The sequence below is a fragment of the Pelophylax lessonae genome (genome assembly GCF_965119305.1).
Source record: "Pelophylax lessonae genome assembly, chromosome: 9".
Classification (NCBI taxonomy): Eukaryota; Metazoa; Chordata; class Amphibia; order Anura; family Ranidae; genus Pelophylax; species Pelophylax lessonae.
In genome coordinates, this window is record NC_138776.1 from 240,414,191 (window position 1) to 240,439,144 (window position 24,954).

The 24,954-nt window shown below is 44.5% G+C and overlaps 1 protein-coding gene across 2 annotated transcripts in view; it reads left to right on the top strand.

The window, feature by feature from the left end:
• KDM2A (lysine demethylase 2A) overlaps positions 1 to 24,954 on the top strand; it is a 227,548-nt gene that overhangs the window by 149,618 nt on the left and 52,976 nt on the right. For both annotated transcript variants that reach the window (XM_082266749.1, XM_082266750.1), the window contains exon 13: positions 24,050 to 24,133. In XM_082266749.1, the coding sequence (XP_082122875.1) occupies positions 24,050 to 24,133 (84 nt within the window). The remainder of the gene's footprint in view (positions 1 to 24,049; positions 24,134 to 24,954) is intronic.

Consider the following 24,954-nt stretch of genomic DNA (forward strand, 5'->3'; position numbering starts at 1 on the left):
ATTTTATTTATTTATTTAATACTACTAAGGGGATTTATTTTATTTATTTAATACTACTAAGGGGATTTATTTTATTTATTCAATACTACTAAGGGGATTTATTTAATTTTTTTATTCAATACTACTAAGGGGATTTATTTTATTTATTTAATACTACTAAGGGGATTTATTTTATTTATTTATTTAATACTACTAAGGGGATTTATTTTATTTATTCAATACTACTAAGGGGATTTATTTTATTTATTTAATACTACTAAGGGGATTTATTTTATTTATTCAATACTGCTAAGGGGATTTATTTTATTTATTCAATACTACTAAGGGGATTTATTTAATACTACTAAGGGGATTTATTTTATTTATTCAATACTGCTAAGGGGATTTATTTTATTTATTCAATACTACTAAGGGGATTTATTTTATTTATTTAATACTACTAAGGGGATTTATTTTATTTATTCAATACTACTAAGGGGATTTATTTTATTTATTTACTACTACTAAGGGGATTTATTTTATTTATTCAGTACTACTAAGGGGATTTATTTTATTTGTTCAATACTACTAAGGGGATTTATTTTATTTATTCAATACTACTAAGGGGATTTATTTTATTTATTTAATACTACTAAGGGAATTTATTTTATTTATTCAATACTAGCCCCCGTTCACCTTAGGTCGCACCAACTTCGGGTGCGACCTGTGAAGTCGCGTGCAGCACGACTTCGGCGCGACTTGCACGGACTTCATACCATGAATGTCTACGCAAGTCGCTCCGAGGTCGCCCCAAAGTAGTACAGGACCCTTTTTCTAAGTCGGAGCGACTTGTGTCGTTCCTATTAGAATGGGTCCTGTAGCGGTCAATGGACCGCGAGGGGCCGCGACTTGTCAGGCTGACAAGTTGCGGTAGAGTGAATGGGGGCTAAGGTGATTTATTTTATTTATTTAATAATACTAAGGGGATTTATTTTATTTACTGAATACTACTCAGGGGATTTATTTTATTTATTTAATATTACTCAGGGGATTTATTTTATTTATTTAATATTACTAAGGGGATTTATTTTATTTATTTAATACTACTAAGGGGATTTATTTTATTTAATACTACTCAGGGGATTTATTTTATGTATTTAATACTACTCAGGGGATTTATTTTATGTATTTAATACTACTAAGGGGATTTATTTTATTTATTCAATACTACTAAGGGGATTTATTTTATTTATTCAATACTACTAAGGGGATTTATTTTATTTATTCAATACTACTAAGGGGATTTATTTTATTTATTTAATACTACTAAGGGGATTTATTTTATTATTTAATACTACTAAGGGGATTTATTTTATTTAATACTACTAAGGGGATTTATTTTATTTATTCAATACTACTAAGGGGATTTATTTTATTTATTCAATACTACTAAGGGGATTTATTTTATTTATTCAATACTACTAAGGGGATTTATTTTATTTATTTAATACTGCTAAGGGGATTTATTTTATTTATTTAATACTGCTAAGGGGATTTATTTTATTTATTTAATACTGCTAAGGGGATTTATTTTATTTATTTAATACTATTAAGGGGATTTATTTTATTTAATACTACTAAGGGGATTTATTTTATTATTTAATACTGCTAAGGGGATTTATTTTATTATGTAATACTACTAAGGGGATTTATTTTATTATGTAATACTACTAAGGGGATTTTTTTTATTATGTAATACTACTAAGGGGATTTATTTTATTTATTTAATACTACTAAGGGGATTTATTTTATTTATTTAATACTACTAAGGGGATTTATTTTATTTATTCAATACTACTAAGGGGATTTATTTTATTTATTTAATACTACTAAGGGGATTTATTTTATTATGTAATACTACTAAGGGGATTTATTTTATTATGCAATACTACTAAGGGGATTTATTTTATTTATTTAATACTACTCAGGGGATTTATTTTATTTATTTAATACTACTAAGGGGATTTATTTTATTTATTCAATGCTACTAAGGGGAAATGTATTTTATTTATTTAATACTACTAAGGGGATTTATTTTATTTATTTAATACTACTAAGGGATTTTATTTATTTATTTAATACTACTAAGGCTACATTCACACCTGAGCGTAGTGTTTTCGCGCGTTTTTTTACCGCGATTTTTACAGCGGTTTTTACCGCGATTTACAGGCGTTTTTAGATTGAATAGAAACCAATGGAAAACGCCTGTAATCTGCCCAAAAAGAAGCTCGTGTACTTTTTTGAGCGTTGGGCGTTTTGCTTACAGCGTTAAAACGCTCAGATGTGAACAGGGGCCATTGAAATGAATAGGATTTGTCTTGTTGGCCGTTTTGAGAGCTGATCCTAGAGCAGAAAAACTCCCCAAAAACGCCCCAAAACGCCTAGATGTGAACGGAGCCTAAGGAAATTTATTTTATTTATTTAATACTACGAAGGGGATTTATTTTATATTTTTTTAATAAGCGCTGCTACAGAATCACTCACTTTCCATGGACCCAGGTCAGGTCTGACTGACCGAAAACCCTGTACATTGCTGAAGTTTTGGTCTCTGCAGGTATTGATCGGGTATTGATCAGAAAGGGTTGAGTGGTGGCAGTAAAATACAGAGGAAGGAGTGGGCAGATGACAGCTCCGTCTCCGCTCTGTGTGCACAGACGGAGCCGTCAGATCTCCGCTGTCCTCTATGGGGAGAGCATATGACTACGGACCGCCTGTCCGTTCTCATCCGATCCGATTCTCCAGATGGATGGAAAATAGGGTTTCCATCCGTCCGGATTTCACGGACAGGATCGGATTGGGTGTCAGCAGAGATACCTCTGCTGACACCCTCTGCCCCATAGGGATGCATTGAGCATCCGATCAGGTCCACCTGAAAAACTGACAGGCGGATCGGATCGCCCGTGTGTACGATTAGAAAGCCATTAAAATTGTGAAAGTCAGTAGAAGAATATGATTTACAAAAAAAAATAAAAAATGTTGCTCCCTGCGAATACAGGAGTTTCCCTTTAAATCAGAACACCTGTGTGAAAAGCTGCGATGGAAGCCAAGGGTCTCCAATTAGTGTGAGTGGCTCACAAGGAAGGCGACGGTCTGCAATTAGTGTGTCACAGCTTCCTGAGCAGGAAAACTGAAGCGGTTTCCCTCAGGTTTTGTCACGTGTTTGGGCTTTGTGTCTCTAATCTGGATTGATTTTGTTTAGTGCTTGGCTAGCCACTACGTAGTCTGGTATTGGGCTTTAACTCCGGTGTCAGAGGAGAACATTATCTGTGTCTATGGTGCCTTAGAAGCCGATGCTCTTTCCTTCTCCCCATTCATACGTTTCATTGTGTTTTCTATGCTTTGCTTCTTGGGTAAATTATCTCAAAGCACACAGAGCTTTTCTTAGTGTACGTCAGCACAAAATAACACAAAAATATGTACACCTCTGCAGTACATGCACATTTCCTAATCTTTTATTCTTTTTAAAAAGGAAAAAACAAGTAGAGAAAAATAATTGTAAGTTTGCCAGATATCCAATGTGGTTCTCACTTCCTGTTTGGACTGCCAGTGCCTTCTGCACAGAAATCCCAAGCAGCGTTGTCAGCCCTGCCTGCTGGATGATAGAACTCCAGTGACTCCCTAAGAACCTGCATTCACGTTCTGTGAAGGTAAAAGGCCTGTTTTGTTCAGGCTTCAGCCAGGGTGGATTTAACTGATTGCCGTATATATACGTCACTAGCCTGTCACCGGCTTGTGAGCCAATAGCGGGCGAGCGCGCGCCCGCCCCGTTCACTAAGGAGTCCGTGCGTGTGACCGGCGGACCCGATGTCCACCGGTCACACTGCGATCGTCGGTAGAGAGGGAGAAAGGCAGGCGGCTGATGTAAACAAGCCGCCTGTCATTCTCCCCTGTGTAAAAATGGAGATCAGACGGTTCTACTATGTAGGACCGTTGATCTCTGTTTTTACAGTAGTAGCCACAGCCAATCACAGTTAGGAGCACGCCCCTAGGGACACACTTAACCCCTCCCTCTCCAATACAGTTAACCCCTTCCCTGCATATGACAGTAACAGTGCATATGTATAGCACTAATTACTGCAGTAATGTCACTGGTAACCCCAAAAGTGTCAAAAATGGCAGTCAAGGGTCCGATCTGTCGCAGTACCGCAAAAAAAAATCGCAGATCGCCGACATTACTCGTAAAAAAAAACACCAAAAATGACAAAAATCTTTCCCTTTGTTAGTAAACGCGATAACTTTTGCGCAAACCAATCAAAATACGCTTTTTGCGATTTTTTTTTTTTTTTTTTTCCAAAACATATGTAGCATAAAACAAATTGGCCGAAAATGTTAAATTTTGATTTTTACATTTTTTTTGGGCGGAATTTCATATAAAAAAATGTGAAAAATATTATTTTTGCAAAATTGACGCTCTTTTTTTGTTTATAGCGCATGATAAAAAAATCGCACAGGTGATCAAATACCACCAAAAGAAAGCTCTGTTTGTGGGGAAAAAAAGAACATCAAATTCGTTTAGGTACAGCGTCACACGACCCCGCAATTGTCCGTTAAAGTCACGCAGTAAAAAATCGCAAAAAACCCCCTGGTCAGGAAGGGGGTAAAATCTTCCGGGGCTTAAGTGGTTAATTTAAATCATTAGTAAAAAGGCTTCATTTAAATCAACTCGATTTAAATTATAATTTTTAAAGAGCAACGGACTTCTCCTCTAACCCACTGTTGACTTACTGACAGTCCCATTAATTTTAATGGGACAGCTGGTGATGTGGCAGTGACACCACAAGATGAGGGACGTGGCAGGGGTGGGTAAGTGGATGCCTGCGAACAGTTGCTGCCATGATGGATCTGAAATGACAGGTGCTCTTTAAATGGAAGGACTCCTTCTTGCTGGTAGTTGATGTGAAATTGTGTGAATGCATCAATGCAGTGCATGCTATTTCAGTTTGCAGAGCTTGGATTCATTGAGTAAGCATTGCAGAATATACAGCCTCATGCTACAATTAATAATTTATCTAAATTATTAACCACTTGCCAACTGCCGCCGCAGTTTTACTGCGGCAGGCTGGCTCGGCTGCGCGGTCGCGCATGTGGTGCTGGGAGAGCTGGCAGTGGGGATGCCGATGCACGGGGCTAGCGGCACCGATTGCCGCCGGCCACCCGCAATCGCTCCCCGCTGAGAGAGAAGAAAGGTCAGCTGTTGTAAACCCAGCCGACTGTTCTTCTCCCTGAAATGATTAAAGCGCCTGTGATCCTTCCATATAGGATCACAGGTCTCTATGGTCATTTCGCAAGCCCCTCCCCCCACAGTTAGTAAATACTCCCCATGGCTTACATTTAACCCTTTGATCAACCTCTAGGTCATGGGTGTCCAACCTTTTGGCTTCTCTGGGCCACATTGAGTGTAGAGAAATTTTCTCGGGCCGCATATAAAATATATACTATATTTAAGGTATATAAGTAATAAAACACTGCCGTGCCCCCCCCCCCCCCCAGCACTAATTTAAACACAACTAGTGGATGATCCCCTCCGTGGCAGCCTCTGTGGCCATGCCCCCAACTCAAATTCCTTCCTCCCCCAGCAAAAAAAAAAAAAATTGTCAGGGGGCAGTGGGCCGCATTGCCTGCGGTTCCGGGCCGCATTGCCTGCGGTTCCGGGCCGCAGGTTGGACATGCCTGCACTAGGTTAACCCCCTTCCCTTCCAGTGTCATTATTACAGTAATGGTGCATATTTTTAGCACTGATTACTGTAGTAATGTCACTGGTACCCCCAGAAGTGTCAAAAATGTCAGTTAGGGGTCCGATCTGTCCACCGCAGTCCCGCTAAAAATCGCAGATCGCCGCCATTACTATTAAAAAATAAATAAAAATGACATAAATCTTTCCCCTAGTTTGTAGACACGATAACTTTCGTGCAAACCAATCAGAATACGCTTAGTGCGATTTTTTTTTTTTTTTTTTTTATCAAACATATGATTAAAAAGAATACAAATTGGCCTAAAAGGATGAAAAAATTAGATTTTTATTTATTTTATTGGGAATGTTATGTAGCAGAATGTGAAAAATATTATGGGTCCTTTCACACGGAACGGAGTCCGTTCTGCTCAGCGGGGGAATCGATCCACAGATCCACACGGAGCAGGTGGATGACAGCTCCGTCTCCGCTCTGTGTGCAGAGACTGAGCTGTCAGATCCCCAGCTGTCCTCTATGGGGAGATTGGATGAGAACGGACCGCCGGTCCGTTCTCACCCAATCCCATTTGATCCGCCAGACGGATGGAAAATAGGGTTTCCATTCGTCCGGATTTCACGGACAGGATCGGAATCGGATAGCAGCGGGTATCAGCGGAGACATCCGCTGCCCCGTAGGGATGCATCCGATCCGGTCCGCCTGAAAAACGGCGGATTGGATAGCCCGTGTGAAAGGGGCCTATTTCTTTTTTGGTTTTGTTTTTTTTTCAGAATGGTCGCTCTTTTTTTCTTTATAGTGCAAAAAATAAAAATCGCACTGTGACCAAATACCACCAAAAGAAAGCTCTATTTGTGGGGAAAAAAAAGGACATCTATTTTATTTAGGTACAGCGTCGCACAACCGTGCAATTTTCCTTTAAAGTAGTACAATGCCAAATCGCAAAAAATGGCCTGGTCATTAAGGGGGCAAATCCTTCCGATCCATAACGGGTTAATGTATCTTCAATAGAAAACTATCTTTAGATAGATTTTTTTTCTCCAAAAGCATTTTATTAAATAAATTTGATTTGAATAAAATGTTTTTTTTTATCAATTTTCATCCACTTTGGCTTCAGCTTGTATAATAAGAGCAGTGTGAACAGCAAGCTTTGACAATGCATTTTGCAGAGCTTTCAGCAAGCTTTGTTGAAACTTTTAAACCACTTGCCGACTGCATAACTTAGTTATAGAGCGGCAGAGTGGCTCTCCTGTGCCGGATCATGTACCTAGTATGTAGTTCGCTACTTCATGGTAGGGGGGCGCGTGATTAGACACAGCACCAGCCGATCAGTGGGCACCGGCCTATGGATTACCATTGGCATCCGCTGTTTGGTGAGGAGGAAGACAGGACAGGACTCTGTGAGTGTAAACAAAACGGAGCTTTGCACTCTTAGTGGGGATGTGGCAAGTTTTATTTTCCATGCAAAGCGGGGAATAAAACCCAGCACTTCCCTTAGTAAAAATCCACATAAACACTGGTTAAGCACACATTTAACCCTTGGATCACCCTGGATGTTTAACCCCTTCCTTGCCAGTGTATTGCATACTAGCACATTATGTGAAACTTACCTAAACACTAAGCTCTCCAGCAATGCGATGTAATCGCTGGAGGCAGCGTCCCTATTTACCCGGTCTTTCTTCCGGGTCCGCGGACTCCGGCTGGGTGATTGGCCAGAGCCATGACAACGTCACTCCTGGGCAGCAGTCATTCATGGTGCAGGAATCTGAAGGAATGGCACGGGTGGACGTCCCTTCAGAGCGCTTGCAACGATGACGTCATTGGCTGCATGTAATGTAAATATCTCCTAAAAGGTGCACAATTAGGAGATATTTACAGTACCTATAGGTAAACCTTCTTGTATGCTTACCTATAGGTGAAAATAAATCTCCCAAACCCAGCGCTCATAGAAAAAATGTTGAATGGTATTACAATAAGGGTCCTTTCACACAGGACGGAGTCCGTTCTGCTCAGCGGGGGATCGATCCGCCGATCCCCGATGAGCAGGCGGATGACAGCTCCGTCTCCACTCTGTGTGCAGAGACAGAGCTGTCAGATCCCCGCTGTCCTCTATGGGGAGATTGGAGGAGAATGAACCACCTGTCCGTTCTCATCCAATTCCATCTGATCCGATCTTCCAGACGGATGGAAAATAGGATTTCCATCCATCCGAATTTCACGGACCGGATCGGATAGCAGCGGGTGTCAGTGGACATGTCACCGCTGACATCCGCTGCCCCATAGGGATGCCATGGATTATCCGATCAGGTCCGCCTGAAAAACTGACAAGGACCGGATTACCCGTGTGAAAGGGGCCTAATTGTAGATCTTATCCTCCCCTAGCTGCTGCTAGATTCATTCAAAAACAGTTTCAAATCATAAAAAATCATCAAAACACTAAAGCCCCGTACACACGTACCGATCGTCAGCCGAACGATCGGCCGTCTTTTGTCCAGGGCTGTCGTGTCTGTTGAAAACTGCAAAAGACTGCACACGAATTTTGTCGGCCAACAACAGCCGACTGCAGAAGTGATGTCATGTGACGGTTAACTTTCCTTGTCTTTTTCTTTTCTGAGCATGCCCAGTCTTGCAAATCTGCTGTCTGTCGGCCGAATTCTGTACTGACTGGCGAACAATCGGCCGTTCTGGTGTTGCCCAACAAAAATTTAATGCCTGCACGACAGATTCTTTTCGGCCGAAAGTGCGCTGTCGGAAGCATCATACTAACAAGCCGAAAATTGGCCGATCGTTCGGCGGCGGAACATTTTCGGCCGACAATCTGCACGTGTGTACGGGCCTTAAGTGCCGCTTCACACTGTTCCGACTTGTCAGGCGACTTGGTCGCCTGACAAGTAGCGGACCGTGCTGTGCAATTGGAACCGTTCTAATAGGAGCGACTCAAGTCGCTCCGACTTAGAAAAAGGTTCCTGCGCTACTTCGGGGGCGACATCGGAGCGACTTGCATTGACTTCCATTATGTGAAGTCGTTGCAAGCCGCGCCCAAGTCGCGGTGCACGGGAGACGGCATAACTCGCCCGAAGTCGTGTCGCCCTAGTGTGAACCGACACTAACAACAGCGCTCCTTGGAAGAGTATGGAAGTATCCATTTCTACTGCTTGGTGCAGCATGATCCTTGCCAGCAAATGTATCAGCTCTTGTGCTGCTTCTCCCTCCCGCAGTCTGAGCTCTGCTGTGCAGGGACTGCAAGAGGGACTTGAAGAGGCTGAAGACAGTCAAATGCAGCATGCGATCTTCTGGGATTCCATACAAACGAAGAGATAATACAAGGCGATATTTATTCAGTGATCTGGTGAGTGCAAGCTATATTGGGGAGTGGAGAACACAAGGTGTGGTGACGGCATATTCAGATTGACTGCATAAGGACTGGGTGATCCTATTATTACCATGTCCGGATAGAACTTAAAGTTTATATTCATGTAGAGCAGGCTGAGAGAGCCATGAACACCACATATTTTCAAATGTAGTTCCGTGAGAGCCATACACTATATTTCATGGGTCGGGAACCTTTATTTATGATTCCTATTCATGGGGCACAGCTATACAGTGAGTAGATGGAGCCGTGTGAAAGTGCCTGGAGTCCGGTCGGGAAGAGAGCAGAGCAGGCTGGTATGCAATGAGGCTGGAGTGGTGAAGCGCCTGCAGGCCTGCAAATGATGGAGGTGAGTATAGGCCCTGAGAAAATGGCGGCCGGCCTCTGAAGGCCTCATAAGTGGATGTGAGAGGCAGCTCCCGTGGGTCCCAGGTGTCAGAGGGGATGGAGATCGTGTCTGTTGTGGCACAGGGAGCGGATGGCAGGTCTCCTTACCGGGCGGTGATTGCCAAGGCCCTCGGATGCACAGCACACGATCCAGCGGCGGTACTACAGCGAGTAGGCCGTGGGGTCCGTAGTGCCGCAATCCGGTCACCCAGAGACGAACTGAGGGTAGAGGTGGGTAGCCCACAAAGTGTACCGTCGTTAGGTGCAGAAATCTCCTGGCACTGGGCACAGCTACGCGGATGGCACTGGATTGAGTGGTAGACGCGGTGGCGCTCTGGGAATACACGTCCAGGGCGGCTCACGTCCGGAAACGCCCCCCTTTATTAAAGATTTGTCTGCGAGCCAGATGCAGCCATCAAAAGAGCCACGTCTGGCTCGCGAGCCATAGGTTCCCTACCCCTGATGTAGAGGAAGACATGTGGGGTTTTTTGTTATATTTAAGGAGCGCTGCTAGTGTTTTATATGATTTGAAACCTTGTTTTTGTCAATCTATATACGTATTGGGATTTTTTCCCCTAAAAAAATATGTATATATGAATACTTATTGGCCTAATTTGATTTTTTTTGTTTTTTTCATTGGGTATTTTTTTATAGTAGAAAAAATTAAAAACCCAGTGGTGGTCAAATACTACTAAAAGAAAGCTGTATTTGTGGGAGTATAAACCGCATGTAATGCAGCATTTAGCCTCCGTTCACATCGGATGGTTTGACATGCGATTTGACATGTCAAATTACATGCTAAATCACATCCTATTGCCGGCATCGGAACAGTCTGAATCGGTGCGACGCCTACTTTGCGCCACAAAGTCACGTTCATTGCGAACCTACGCTAATTGATAGGTTTTTATGATGTCGGTTTTGTGACATTTTAAAAGATAAGTTTTACAGGTAATGTGCATTTATTATGTTTTTTAGTTTTTGGAGCCTGTAAAGCAGGGGTGAGGAACCTTTTTCTGCTAAGGGCCATTTGGGTAATTTATAAAATCATTCGGGGGCCGTATAAAATTATCAACTTTAAAAATGTGCCTGTTATATTTGGTCAAACATTTAATTAACTCGCCCCTAATGTGATGGCTGCAACTGCTTCTCTTTGGTGAGGAGTGTGATGTTAGCTGGTAAGTATTGATGATGATGCTACTCACAACTGCTTTTCCATGTTTGCGTCGGTCAGTCTGGAGTGCACTCGACTCTTTGTGGTGGTAAGTTTTGAAAAGAACTGCTGGTGGGTATAGCTGGCTGGTACTGCTGGTGGGTACTGCTGGTGGGTACAGCTGGCTCAGGCTGGTATGGCTGGCTTGTACTGTGCTGTGGGTACTGCTGGCTCAGGCTGGTACTGCTGTAGGTACTGCTGGCTGGTATTGCTGTGGGTACTGCTGGCTCAGGCTGGTACTGTGCTGTAGGTACTGCTGGCTGGTACTGCTGGCTCCGGCTGGTACTGCTGTAGGTACTGCTGGCTGGTATTGCTGTGGGTACTGCTGGCTCAGGCTGGTACTGTGCTGTAGGTAATGCTGGCTGGTACTGTTGTGGGTACTGCTGACTCTGGCTGGTACTGCTGTGAGTACTGCTGGCTCTGGCTGGTACTGCCGGCTCTGGCTGGTACTGCCGTGAGTACTGCTGATTCTGGCTGGTACTGCTGATTCTGGCTGGTACTGCTGGTTCTGGCTGGTACTGCTGTGAGTACTGCTGCCTCTGGCTGGTACTGCTGGTTCTGGCTGGTACTGCTGTGAGTACTGCTGGTACTGCTGGTTCTGGCTGGTACTGCTGGCTGTGGCTGGTACTGCTGTTTGTGGCTGGTACTGCTGTGTGCGCTGCTGACGGGAAATGCTGGCTAGCAGCGGTGCCGTGTTGGAGGAAGAGGAGATGTTTCCTGTATTGGTCACAGGCGGAGTTAATTTGATGTCACTCCGCTGTGCCTCACTCAGACTGTCAGAACAGAGCCACAACTATACAGGAAGCATCGGCTCCATTCTGACAGATCAGCTGAGAGACTCCGCTGCACGGGGGGCCGGACCAAATGACTTCGCGGCCCCCGGGCCTTAGGTTCCCCACCCCTGCTGTAAAGCATTGCACCAGCAATCAGCAGATCTGCCAGTGTATCTACTTGGCCGTCCATCCTGTATGGAGAAGCAGATACAAACTGCCAGGACACATAAATGAATTATCATGGTGCTCCAAAGCACTGTGGTAGTTCATTGAAAACTACAAGCCCACAGTCACAAAGGCTACCGGACCTTGTCGTTTTCTATGCACAGATCCCTGTCAGTACATGACACGAGAGGAGCCCATGTGACGGCTAGCAGGGAGGAAGAAGAACCCCGCTAGCTGTCACAGCAGTGATTGGAGAGGTGCGGGGGCCGGTCTGTTCATAACATGTTTAAAAAATGAATGTGGGTGTAACGTGTTATGAAAGGTAAACTTATTCTTTATCTCCAGTTTGTAAGTGTTCTTAATGGGAGTGCTGATTGCCACTTTAAGCTGCTAGCTTTCTGTTATTCTCCGCTTTCTTTTGGCTACAAAGTGTGATTGGTTGCCCTTAAATTATAGCCAAAAGACAACTACGATGCGGACCTTAATTGCCCGGAGGGCGTCCATGTATGTCTTACTGTGCATTAGCTTCCTGCGCACTCCCTACGAAGCCTGCGCGGCTAGCTCTGTGATCAGCTAGTCCATGAGCCCCTTACCACGTGATCAGCTGTCAGCCATTGACAGCTGATCACGTGATGTAAGCAGCAGCTGGCGATCAGATTTTTTTTTTTCTCAACGTGCTGTCAGCGTGAGGAGAAAAAAAAAGCTGTTCACTGGCTGCTGTCAGAGGAGCATCGGTCCTGAAGAGGAGCATCTCTGCCCAGTGCCGATCAGTGCCATCTATCAATGCCCATGAGTGCCACCTATTAGTGCCCATGAGTGCCACCTATTAGTGCCCATGAGTACCACCTATTAGTGCCCTTCAGTGCCGCCTTATCAGGGCCCATCGATGCTGCCTCATCACCGCACATCAATGAAGATGAAAAATTACCTGTTTGCAAAATTTTATAACAAACTATAAAATTATTTATTTTTTTTGTTTTCTCAACATTTTCGGTCTTTTTTTGTTCAGCAAAAAATAAAAACCCCAGTAATGAATTAATACCACCAACAGAAAGCTCTATTTCTATATAAAAAAACCTAATTTGGGTACAGTGTTGCATGAATATACACTTGTCATTTAAAGTGCCACAGCGCTGAAAGCTTAGAATCGGCCTGGGCAGGAAGGGGGTTTAAGTGTCCAGTACGCAAGTGGTTAATGACCAATAGACAGCCACAGGTTTGCTTTAGAGGAAACATGCCATGCGAGAAACACAGAAGCTTCCATTGTTTGGTTAGCCTACTGAAAATGCATGTTGCCTGGCTGTCGTAACTCACTGGCTTTTACTACTTTGAGTTGCTGACCTGGAAGACACATGTGATGTGGATTCGTACACTCTGGATTCTGATTTTGCATATGTACCGCCGTGGCCAAAAGTTTTGAGATTGACACACAAATTAATTTTCACAGTCCGCTGCCTCAGGCTTTATGATGGCAATTTGCATATATACTTCAGAATGTTCTGAGGAGGGATCAGATGAATTGCAATTAATTACAAAGTCCCTCTTTGCCACTAAAATTAACTTAATCCCATAAAAAAAAAATGTCTATATCGTTCATTAACGGACACCGCTCCTGATCTTCTTAACCATTGGTTTATACTGCCCCCTACAGGAGTAGGACACAAGGCAGAAAGAAAGCTTGACTACGCCTATGGGTAGGCCCAGAGGGCATACACCCACTCTCAGCTGTCTAGTTAGGAGTAAGGACCTAGTTCCTTGCTGGGATCTTTGGTCCTGGCAATTTTTTTCCTTTTTAATGGATTTTTCTCTTTTTTTTCCTGTTAGAATCTACAATCAACTGCTGGACTGGGCAACAGGCTGGATATTTTTTAAAATCCGGTGGTCACCCCAGTCTAGCCACGCACAGGCCTCAACTCCGCGCTAGGTTGACCGTGACATAGCTCCACTACACAGGGGCTGGCCTGCGAGTTAAATGTTGGACCCTCAGATTCTCCTCCTTCCCATGCAGCATCTCCCCTCTTTCGGTGGTCCCTGAGGACACTTCGCCCCTCATCTGCCTACCCCTCCCCCTTTCCCATGGTATGATTTTAGGTATTACCTTGGGGAGATGCAGACTGTAGTACTGCAATCACTGAGCAGCAAATGATATCACCTGGGATGTATTTCAGTTATCTTGCAAATCTGGCCTGTTAGTGGGCACTGTAGGCCAGGGTTGAGGACCACTGCCTTAAGGGACCAGGGGTATTTCCCCCAGAAGTTAACATAACATCCCCTCCTAGCCTCCATGGGTGGTGTTGGGTCAGACTGGGAAGGAGATTCTCTGGCTCACTGGCACTATCGGGGACACCTACAGGGTAATGGGGATGCCCTTCTGATTCTCCCTATCGCTGTATGGATCTCCAACTGGCTGAAACGCACGCGAAGGCCATAACCGGAAAATCCAGCCACGTCCTGCATTCCATTGATGTCACTTCCGGGTACCGCCAGACCCATTTCTGCCCTGGCCGATTCCGGAAGTGCGCTCTGAAGATGCGTTCCCAGCTGGAGCACAGAAGTCTCCTCGCCAGGGACATCCCTATCCCTATGCACACAGTGTTTTTATATACACACTGTGTGCATAAGGATAGGGATGTCGCTTTAGAACATCCGTTTTGTCCCCCATTTTAAATGTCCCCCCCACCCCTTTTTCTCATAGGGTACATTGGAAGATTGCCTCTTGTAATTCTTTTTAAAGGAGAGGCAATGGCACGATGGGTGTTCTGCACCCTAGTGTGGAACAAGACAGTCGGGGTAGTTCCTGCGTAAGCTAGGGTAGGAGAGGATGTCACGATCACACTTCCCCGGCAATGACACTTCCGCGTCCCTGCTTGGAACGCATCTTCAGAGCACACTTCCGAGAAATGGCCAGGGCGGAAATGGCATCCGGCGGTACCCGGAAGTGGCGTCAATCTAACACAGGACGTGGCCAGGGTTCCCTGTTGCGGCCTTCACGTGCGTTCCAGCCATTTGGGGATCCATACATGGCTAGGGAGAATCGGAGGGGCATTACCTTTGCCTTGTAGGCGTCCCCTCATAGTGCCAGTGAGCCAGAGAACCTCCTTCCCAGTCCTGCCCAACACCACCCATGGACGCTAGGAAGGGTATGTTAGTTATGTTAACTTCTGGGGAAAATAGTTACCCCTGGTCCCTTAAGGAATGTATGAATTATTAATAAACTATTTTAACATTGCAAGTGTCATGAACTTTTCGTATTGCAAATGTCATGTATTTTACAGTCAAGTCCTTAACGTAGTAATGTATGCACACATATATACTTATGTCACTGGATCTCTCACTGGGTCTGTATATATTCACTGGATGGAGGCAGAGGAGAGTCGCCTGGCAACTTAGTAGTGTACACCCCATTGGGGCGGCCCAGGGGCCGGACTACTCCCCTACCTCTTGTTGTGTGATGGTATAATTTAAAGAGCAAAGACACCGTTTAGTTGGCTCTGAAGAAGTGGCAGGACTTGGAAACGCATCAGCCAGTTTCTTTGGACTTTTTTTTTATCCATGATGTGATTCTGTGGGTACTACAGCCACTCCAATGTGATATGCCTTTATCAAGCACTTGTTTGTGAGTACCTTTTTTTTATACGACAAAAGCTTTTTTATACGATAATGCACTAGGCCGGTGTGCCCTCTGTTTATTTTGGTTGGATCCTTAACCTTCACAAGTCTGCTCTGGTGCCTTCCACAAATCTGGACTATCTTGAGTCTGACTCTGGACTTGGCCTCAGCCAGAGTGTTCCTTCTTCTGGAAAAACTCCAGAAACTGCAGGAAGTAGTTCAACTTCTGTTGTCCAGCAAGACGGTCTGCCCTTCGGACTTGCATGCGGGTGCTGGGCCTGATGGTGTCTGCCTTCGAGGCAGTTCAGTTTGCACAGTTCCACATGAGATCTCTGCAAAGAGACATTCTGGTCAAATGTGACAAGAATCCACAGTCTATCGATAATCTAATTTGGCAGAGCCAGGGTTCGAGAGGGTCCCTGATCTGGTGGGATCGTTCTCTGGCTCTTTGCCAGGGCAAATCCTTTCTCCCCCTGTACTGGATGGGGGTCACAACGGATGTCAGGCTGTCCAGGTGGGGAGTCATCCTTGGAAAAGATTCTGCTTAGGGGGTCTGGACACTGGAAGAGTCAAGAGTGCTGATCAATGTACTGGAGCTTCGAGCAATCAGACTTTGTCTGGATCATTGGACGGATCGTCTTCAGGGGTGTCCGGTGCAAATTCAATCTGACAATGCCACGGCTGTGGCCTATGTCATTCACCAAGGGGTCAAAAGAAGTGTCCTGGCGGCTTTGGAAGTAACCGGAATTTTAAGGTGGGCAGAACGTTTTTCGTTCCAGCCATCTCTGCTGTACACATTCCAGGGGTGGAAAATTGGCAGGCGGATTATCTCAGTCGACGGGCGTTGGACCAGGGGGAATGGTCACTTCATCCGGAGGGGTTTTATCAGTTGTGCCTCCAGTGGGATACTCCCGAGGTGGACCAGTTGGCCTCTCATCTCAACACTACGAACTGCATGGGAATCGCATAGGAACACTGGTTCCTGTGCGATTCACATGCAGTTATATGCAGTGGGATTTCAGCCTCATTTATTGAACGGGCTAAAATCGCACCACACCAAAAATAGTGCATGCACTACTTTTTGATACATGCGGCAACCTCATAACATGATACTTTTGTATCATGCGTTCTGGTGCGGGCAAACGCAATGCGTTCTCGACCTGCGTTTGGCAACTGCAGATCGCAAAGGCATAGTGATGTAAATGTGGTGCATGAATCCACACAAGAACACTGCTCTCCCACCCTGCATTTTAATGTAGGGTGACCAGAGGTCCCTGGTTTCCAGGGACAGTCCCCAGACTGAGGACACTGTCCCCGGACCAAGTCTGTCACTGGTTTTCCCCGGATTGCAGGCCTGGACTGTCCATAGGGCACACTGGGTGTTTGCTCGGTGGGCCAGGGCCGCTCTGGGACTCTGGGCCACTGCTTTTCTCCCTCTGCAGTGCCGATCCAGCCCCATCCCTATCACCATTCTGAGCGGCGCACAGGTGATTGCACACACATGGCTGGGCTGGCTGCTTTGCTGGATGGAAGGAAGAAGTGGGGGGGGGGGGGCAGACTGACAATCGGGGAGGAGCTTCAGGGGCCACACCACAACTGACTATTGGCTGCAGCCTGCAGAGAGATTACACGTGACCAGCAGAGACCCAGAACCACATTGTTGAGGTCCAGAGAGAGCCCCAGGGGGGTCCCGAGAGAGAGATCTACTATACATAGAGAGGATACAGTATATAGAGAGGGGGGCATACAGTATATAGAGATATGCACTGAAAAGTTTTTTTCTCTATCCTTACATTTCGTAGTCCTATCCCAAAAAGTATTTTTTTTATTTATCATCTCATGGGCCAAATGTGAGAAATAACTTAAATATCATACAATCATTCCATAAACACATACCACATACACTGCATATATCAGTTGAGGAAAATATGCTTATAAAATAGTTTACCATTTGCCAAAAAAAAAAAATGTCCCCGGATTTAATTTTTAAAATTTGGTTAAAAATTAATTTAAAAACGAGCCCTTAGTAAATCTCCCCCAAAGTGTCCATGGTTGTGTGTGCTAATAGGTTTGGTAAGTAGGCTTGTTTTGCCTGCAATGTATGGGTCATGCAGTTCACGGAGTGTGTAATATATGTTACACACTGGGGGGGTTTGCAGATGACTTGAGGGCCTCTGAGCTTCTGATGTGTTGCCGTACCCTTTAGGGGCCTCTTTCCAGACATGCATGCTCTGACCTTATTCATTGAGTTGGGAACTACACTTTGTAAAGATCGCTTCATAGAGTACTGTGGCTTCACGCGTATTTGCAAACGTGTGCAGCATAAACCTTTCACCTGAAATGACGAAACGGTTTAACACTTTTGCTGCCACAGCCATAACTGTCACAGGTGCAGCAACAACGGTATGTAAACATGCTTTGCTGCGTCTATTTTTTTGCTGCCAGGATTCTAGTTATTCAGATGGCTGCAAGGCTAGGTTTATATTTGTGCGATGCTTGAACGTCCTGCAATGCACAGAAATGTGCTGCCCTTTTCAGACATGTGGAGGTGCAATTGATAAAGGAACCCCTCCCTGCATTTGATGTGCATGCCAAAATGATGCATGATGCTGCGCGATTTTGGAAAAGGACCAGGGACGACTTTCCTGTGTTTCTCGCATTCGCTACCTTAAATCTTCCTGATCACTTTTACATGTACTGGAAGTTGCTACTCAGAAAAAAAATTGCATGTACATTTAGGCTCCATGCAAACTATAAGCCAGCCTTTTTCAACCAGGGTGCCCAGGCACCCTGGTGTGCCTTGAGGTTTCTTCAGGGGTGCCTCAGCAAAATGCCCCAAAATTGTACCAAAAGTTGCACACAAGGCAGCGGGTGGATGAAGCCTGCCTTTTACGTTACACAAAATCACAGGTTTTCATTGTGCACCGTTACAACCCTCTAGCTGCCAACCTGCTAACGAACTATGACATCATCAGTTGATAAGGACAATGTCAGTCTCCTGCATAGCATCCTTGTTTGACTCTCCGCTGCTTCTCTCCATACGTTTTGGGGTCCTATTAGATGAGTGATGGAGAAAACTGAGGAAAAAGAGAAACATTGGCATACTAGTCAGTACCAACTTGTACCTCTAACGTTGGGTGTCCTACGTGTGAGTATGCTGCTGCATTATGTAAAACTATTAGAATCGTTTTTACATTTTAGGATGGGGTGCCTCAAGACTGTCCATAATTTCTGGGGTGTGCCTCAACTGGAAAAAGGTTGAGAAACACTGCTATAAGCTAAAGAAATGCCTGAAAAACTCCTGGCTTATTTCATGCTAGCTTTTAGCAGCATTTTAGCTGCAGTTAGGAGTGTTTTTCTTCCTGGAAATTGCTCCCAAAAATGCAAAAAAAAGCTTGAAGCTGAAGCTTCAAAAACGCTTCTAGACTAAAATAGTGTGCATGGACACATAGGATAACACTATTTCCAAACCAATTCATTCAAGACCATGTTGCAAAAATGAATACACACCAATGAAAGTCTCACTGTCCATTCACACTACCGCGACTTGTCAGCCTGACAAGTCGCGGTCCATGCAGTGCTACAGGAGCCATTCTAATAGTAGCGACACAAGTCGCTCCGACTTAGAAAAAGGGTCCTGTACTACTTCGGGGCGACTTGCATAGCCATTCATTATATGAAGTCCGTGCAAGTCGCGCCGAAGTCGCGGTGCACGCGACTTCACAGGTCGCCCCCGAAGTCGGAGCGACCTAGTGTGAACCGGCACTTAGGAGCAAAGCTACATTTTTGACAAAATCCTAATGAACAGAAATTCAACTACAGGTGGTCTAATTATTCATGAAACAATTGCCCAGCAGACAGTTGATGATAAAAGGGAGTTACTTAAAATAAAACCCCTTCCCACTTCATGCTGTCAGCAATGGCACCACTTGGAAGAGAAATGTCACAAGGACTGAGAACGAAAATTATTTCTTTATACAAGAAAGGTGAAGGCTACAAGAAGATCAGCAAAGCTTTACTTATCAGTCAGAATCCTGTAAAAAGTGATACAAAAATTTAACAAAGATGGAACTGCAACCATCTCATAAAGACATCCAGGCCATCTACGGGAGTTAACATCTCGACAGGAGTGTCTTCTGATAAGGATTGAAGAAAATCTTCATGCAAGTTCACTGCAGTTAGCTGAAGAAGTTGAAAGCCAAACTGGGGTGATTGTTTACCCTGACACAATACTGCGTACACTGCAGAGGAATGGCATGGATGGGTGTTGTCCAGGAAGGAAGCCTCTTCTAAAGCCCATGCACAATAAAGCCCGCCTAGAATTTGCAGATAAATGTTTTTGGAACGCATGGCTTTAAAACTGTATGGCGTCACAGAGGTGAGGAGTAGGGATCGACCGATTGTCGGCAAAGCCGATATATCAAGGGCCTACAGTGGGTACGGAAAGTATTCAGACCCCCTTAAATTTTTCACTCTTTTTTTATATTGCAGCCATTTGCTAAAATCATTTAAGTTCATTCTTCTTCCTCATGAATGTACACATAGCACCCCATACTGACAGAAAAACACAGAATTGTTGACATTGTTGCAGATTTATTAAAAAAGAAAAACTGAAATATCACATGGTCCTAAGTATTCAGACCCTTTGCTGTGACACTCATATATTTAACTCAGGTGCTTTCCATTTCTTCTGATCATCCTTGAGATGGTTCTACACCTTCATTTGAGTCCAGCTGTGTTTGATTATACTGATTGGACTTGATTAGGAAAGCCACACACCTGTCTATATAAGACCTTCCAGATCACAATGCATGTCAGAGCAAATGAGAATCATGAGGTCAAAGGAACTGCCTGAAGAGCTCAGAGACAGAATTGTGGCAATGCACAGATCTGGCCAAGGTTACAAAAGGTTTCTGCTGCACTTAAGGTTCCTAAGAGCACAGTGGCCTCCATAATCCTCAAATGGAAGACGTTTGGGATGACCAGAACCCTTCCTAGAGCTGGCCGTCCGGCCAAACTGAGCTATCGGGGGAGAAGAGCCTTGGTGAGAGAGGTAAAGAAGAACCCAAAGATCACTGTGGCTGAGCTCCAGAGATGCAGTCAGGAGATGGGAGAAAGTTGTAGAAAGTCAACCATCACTGCAGCCCTCCACCAGTCGGGGCTTTATGGCAGAGTGGCCCGACGGAAGCCTCTCCTCAGTGTAAGACACATGAAAGCCCGCATGGAGTTTGCTAAAAAACACCTGAAGGACTCCAAGATGGTGAGAAATAAGATTCTCTGGTCTGATGAGACAAAAATAGAACTTTTTGGCCTTAATTCTAAGCGGTATGTGTGGAGAAAACCAGGCACTGCTCATCACCTGTCCAATACAGTCCCAACAGTGAAGCATGGTGGTGGCAGCATCATGCTGTGGGGGTGTTTTTCAGCTGCAGAGACAGGACGACTGGTTGCAATCGAGGGAAAGATGAATGCGGCCAAGTACAGGGATATCCTGGACAAAAACCTTCTCCAGAGTGCTCTGGACCTCAGACTGGGCCGAAGGTTTACCTTCCAACAAGACAATGACCCTAAGCACACAGCTAAAATGATGGAGTGGCTTCACAACAACTCCGTGACTGTTCTTGAATGGCCCAGCCAGAGCCCTGACTTAAACCCAATTGAGCATCTCTGGAGAGACCTAAAAATGGCTGTCCACCAACGTTAACCATCCAACCTGACAGAACTGGAGAGGATCTGCAAGGAGGAATGGCAGAGGATCCCCAAATCCAGGTGTGAAAGACTTGTTGCATCTTTCCCAAAAAGACTCCTGGCTGTATTAGATCAAAAGGGGGCTTCTACTAAATACTGAGCAAAGGGTCTGAATACTTAGGACCATGTGATATTTCAGTTTTTCTTTTTTAATAAATCTGCAACAATGTCAACAATTCTGTGTTTTTCTGTCAGTATGGGGTGCTATGTGTACATTCATGAGGAAGAAGAATGAACTTAAATTATTTTAGCAAATGGCTGCAATATAACAAAGAGTGAAAAATTTAAGGGGGTCTGAATACTTTCCGTACCCACTGTATATGCACTTTCCCCGATATTACTGATATTTTGGGAAAGTGCTTGTACTGGAGTGATGCCTGCAGCTAGATGCATCACCCTGGGACCGGCGTCCATAGCCGATGGCCGGCTGTCTTGTAATGACAACCGATGGGGCTGAAAAGTTGCTCGGCTGTCATTACAAGGAGTGGGAGGGGACGCCCCCCTCCCGCGCCTCGTCCAGGTCTCCCCTCCTACTGGGAGACCCGGGCAACCAGCCTGCACGGCCACTGAAGACCTGATCGAAGCCGCATTTGGCTCTGATTGGGTCTCCATGCAAAAACCCAGAAGTGATGTCATGACATCACTTCCAGGTACTCGGCGCCAGATTCAGAAAAAATGACAAAAGCATTCAAAACAGCCAAGTTTGGCGTTTTGAATGCTTTTAAGTGCAGAGGAGGGGTTCCCCAAATCCCTCCACAAGAGTACCTGTCAAGTAAAAAAAAAATTTTTTTTAAATGTACGAAAATATCGTCCGATACCGATACGCGATGACCAAAATATCGGTATCGGCAATGAAAAAACAATATTGGTCAATCCCTAGTGAGGAATACAAAGAAAAATCCATGGTGCCTACAGTGAAGCATGGTGGTGGCAGTGTCCTCCTGTGGGGCTGCATGAGTGGTGCTGGTGTCAGGGAGCTGCATTTCATTGATGGTATCATGAAGTCACAGATGTACTGCTCTATATTGAAAGAGAAGATGCTACCATCACTCTGTGCCCTTGGTCATCGTGCACTTTTCCAACATGACAATGATCCAAAACACACATCTAAGACCACTGTTGCATTTCTGAAGAACAGAGTGAGTGATTCGATGGCCAATTAAATCTCCTTATCTGAACCCAATTAGACACCTATGGGGAATTCTGAAGAGGCAAGTTGAGCATCACTCTCCATCCAGCATCCAGGCTCTTAAAGCGGTTGTATCCTCAAAAAAACAAGCAAACCCTGCAGGACAATGGCATAATGTGCTAGTATGCATGCAATACTTACCTTTAGAAGGAAGCCCCGACACGGTCGTATGCATGTAATACTTTAGAACGAAGCCCCGACACGGTCGTATGCATGTAATACTTACCTTAGAAGGAAGCCCCAACACGGTCGCCTAAACCCCACTGAGGCAGCTGACCTCTTCCCTCGGCGTCTCTTCTGGGTTTGGCGGCTCGGGCGCTGTGAGTGGCCGGAGCCGCGATGACGTCATGCGCGGGAGTTCACTTTCCGGCAAGGAGCTCTGAAGGTCCGCCGGACATTCAGAGCTCATGCGGCGCTGGTGTCAGCGGTTGCATGCAGGGCGAATATCTCCTAAACCGCACAGGTTTAGGAGATATTAATTTTACCTACAGGTAAGCCTTATTATAAGCTTATCTGTAGGTAAAAGTTAAAAAGCGGAGTAGACTACTGCTTTAAAGAGGTCATTCTTGAAGAATGGATAAATATCGATGTTGCGATATGTAGCGAACTTGTTCATACCATGCCTAGAAGACTTGTTGCTGTCCTTACAAATCATGGAGGTCATACAAAATACTAGATATTAGGGCTGCACGATATTGGGGGAAAAAAGTATATTACGATATTTCGTTTTTAACGATATATATCGCGATATTTCTCCCAGACAGTCTCCGGAGGAGGGATCAGTTAGCAGAGCTCAGCTTTCTGCCAGGGGATCCGCCACACTCATAGAACTTCTCCCGCCGCGCCTTCTGTTGGAGCCGGAGTGTAGAGGAAGCGGGCTGAGTGAAGTGTCGGTAGCAGCCTTTGTCCCGCGGTGCTCCTCCGCCATGCTCCGGACGTCTCTCCCCCCTCTCCTGCTGCAAACACTGTAGCCTCTCCGCCGCAATGCAATCCGCCCCGCACTCCAGCCCTCCCAGCTCTCCCTCTTAGTCAACAGCCGACCATTACTCCGCCCTGCTCCGCCCATTGTCTCTCCATTGAAAAACATTACAGCCTGATCCCGCCTCCGATGCAGCCAGGAGAGACAATGGGCGGAGCAGAGTGGAGTAATGGTCGGCTGGATACTAGAGGCAGAGCTGGGAGGGAAGTGTGGGACGGATGCAATCACAGGGAGTCGTCCTCCTCCCCCCGAGTCCCGACTTCTCCCTGCCTAATGCCTGAATATCGTGTCTTCGGCGATATGAATATCGCCCGTGCCTGCAGAACGATAGTCGATATCACATCGACTATCGTTCAGCCCTACTAGATATAGTAATTTTTTTTTTTGGGTGTATTTATCTTTGCATCAACTAATTTGAGTAAAACAAGATTTTTATAATCAAAGTTATAATATTACCCTTTCATGTAATGAGCTATGCAAATGTTCTATAAAACTCAGTTTTGTCAAAATTTTGGAAGTTGTTCTTGTGTTCATTGCGATATTGATTACAATTCTTACTTTTCAAAAGGGATGATTTATGCGGAGTACTATATGTAATCAAAACAGTCACTTTCTGAACTCTGAGGTATATGTGTGTCGCTGTTCTTGCATCATTACAATGTTTGAGATTGCAGTAGGTGAAATCCTCTTATGGGAGGAACTGCCTGCAGCAAGTGCTTTGCCATGCTCAATAGTTGTCTGCAGTTAGATCCGTGTGTTGCGTCAAGGTTAATAGCATTTGATACGTCAACAATTGTTTTTCTCTACAATTTCACCAACCTCAGTGAAAGCAGGTTTTTTCCGATTGTTTAACCTACCCCTCCTTTTCTTTTTCTTTCTTCCCTGGAGGGTAATAGAAGCTTCTGGAAGAACACGCGCACGACCCACCTGAGCTTGCACTCACTGGAATCCCCATCGTTCAGTGGCCCAAGAGAGAGCAGGTGAGTCCAATAGGGATACTTAATTACTGACTGCAAGCCTGCTTTTATCTGTTTTTTTGGTGCCTTGATTGATATCCTTGTATAAAAGAGAAAGTAATGAAGGCTTGTGTGTGTGTGTGTGTGTATATATATGTATGTGTGTATATATATGTATGTATGTATATATATATATGTATGTATGTATGTGTATGTATGTGTATATATGTATGTATGTGTGTGTATATATATATATATATATATATATATATATATATATATATATATAGTGTGTGTGTGTATATGTATTTGTATATATATATATGTGTGTGTGTATGTATATACACATACATTACATACGGTACTGTGCAAACATTTAGGCAGGTGTGAAAGTAAGAATGCTTTCAGATAAAGAGTGTTAGTAGTTTATTTTATCAATTCGTAAATTGGAAAGTAAATGAACAGAATAAAAATCCAAATCAAATCAATGTTTAGTGTGACCATCCTTTTGGCTTCACACCAGCATCCATTCTTCAAGGTAGACTTGCACACAGATTTTGAAGGAACTCAACAGGTAGGTTGTTCCAAACATCTTGGAGAACAAACCACGGATCTTCTGTGGATGTAGGCTGCCTCATTTCCTTCTGTCTCTTCATGTAATCCCAGACAGACTCGATGTTAAGATAAGGGCTCTGTGAAGGCTATCACTTCCAGTACTCCTTGTTCTTTACGCTGAAGATAGTTCTTAATGACATTGGCTGTATGGTTGAGGTCAGTGTCCTGCTGCAGAATAAATTTCAGGCCAATCACATGCCTCCCTGATGGTATGGCATGATGGAAGTATC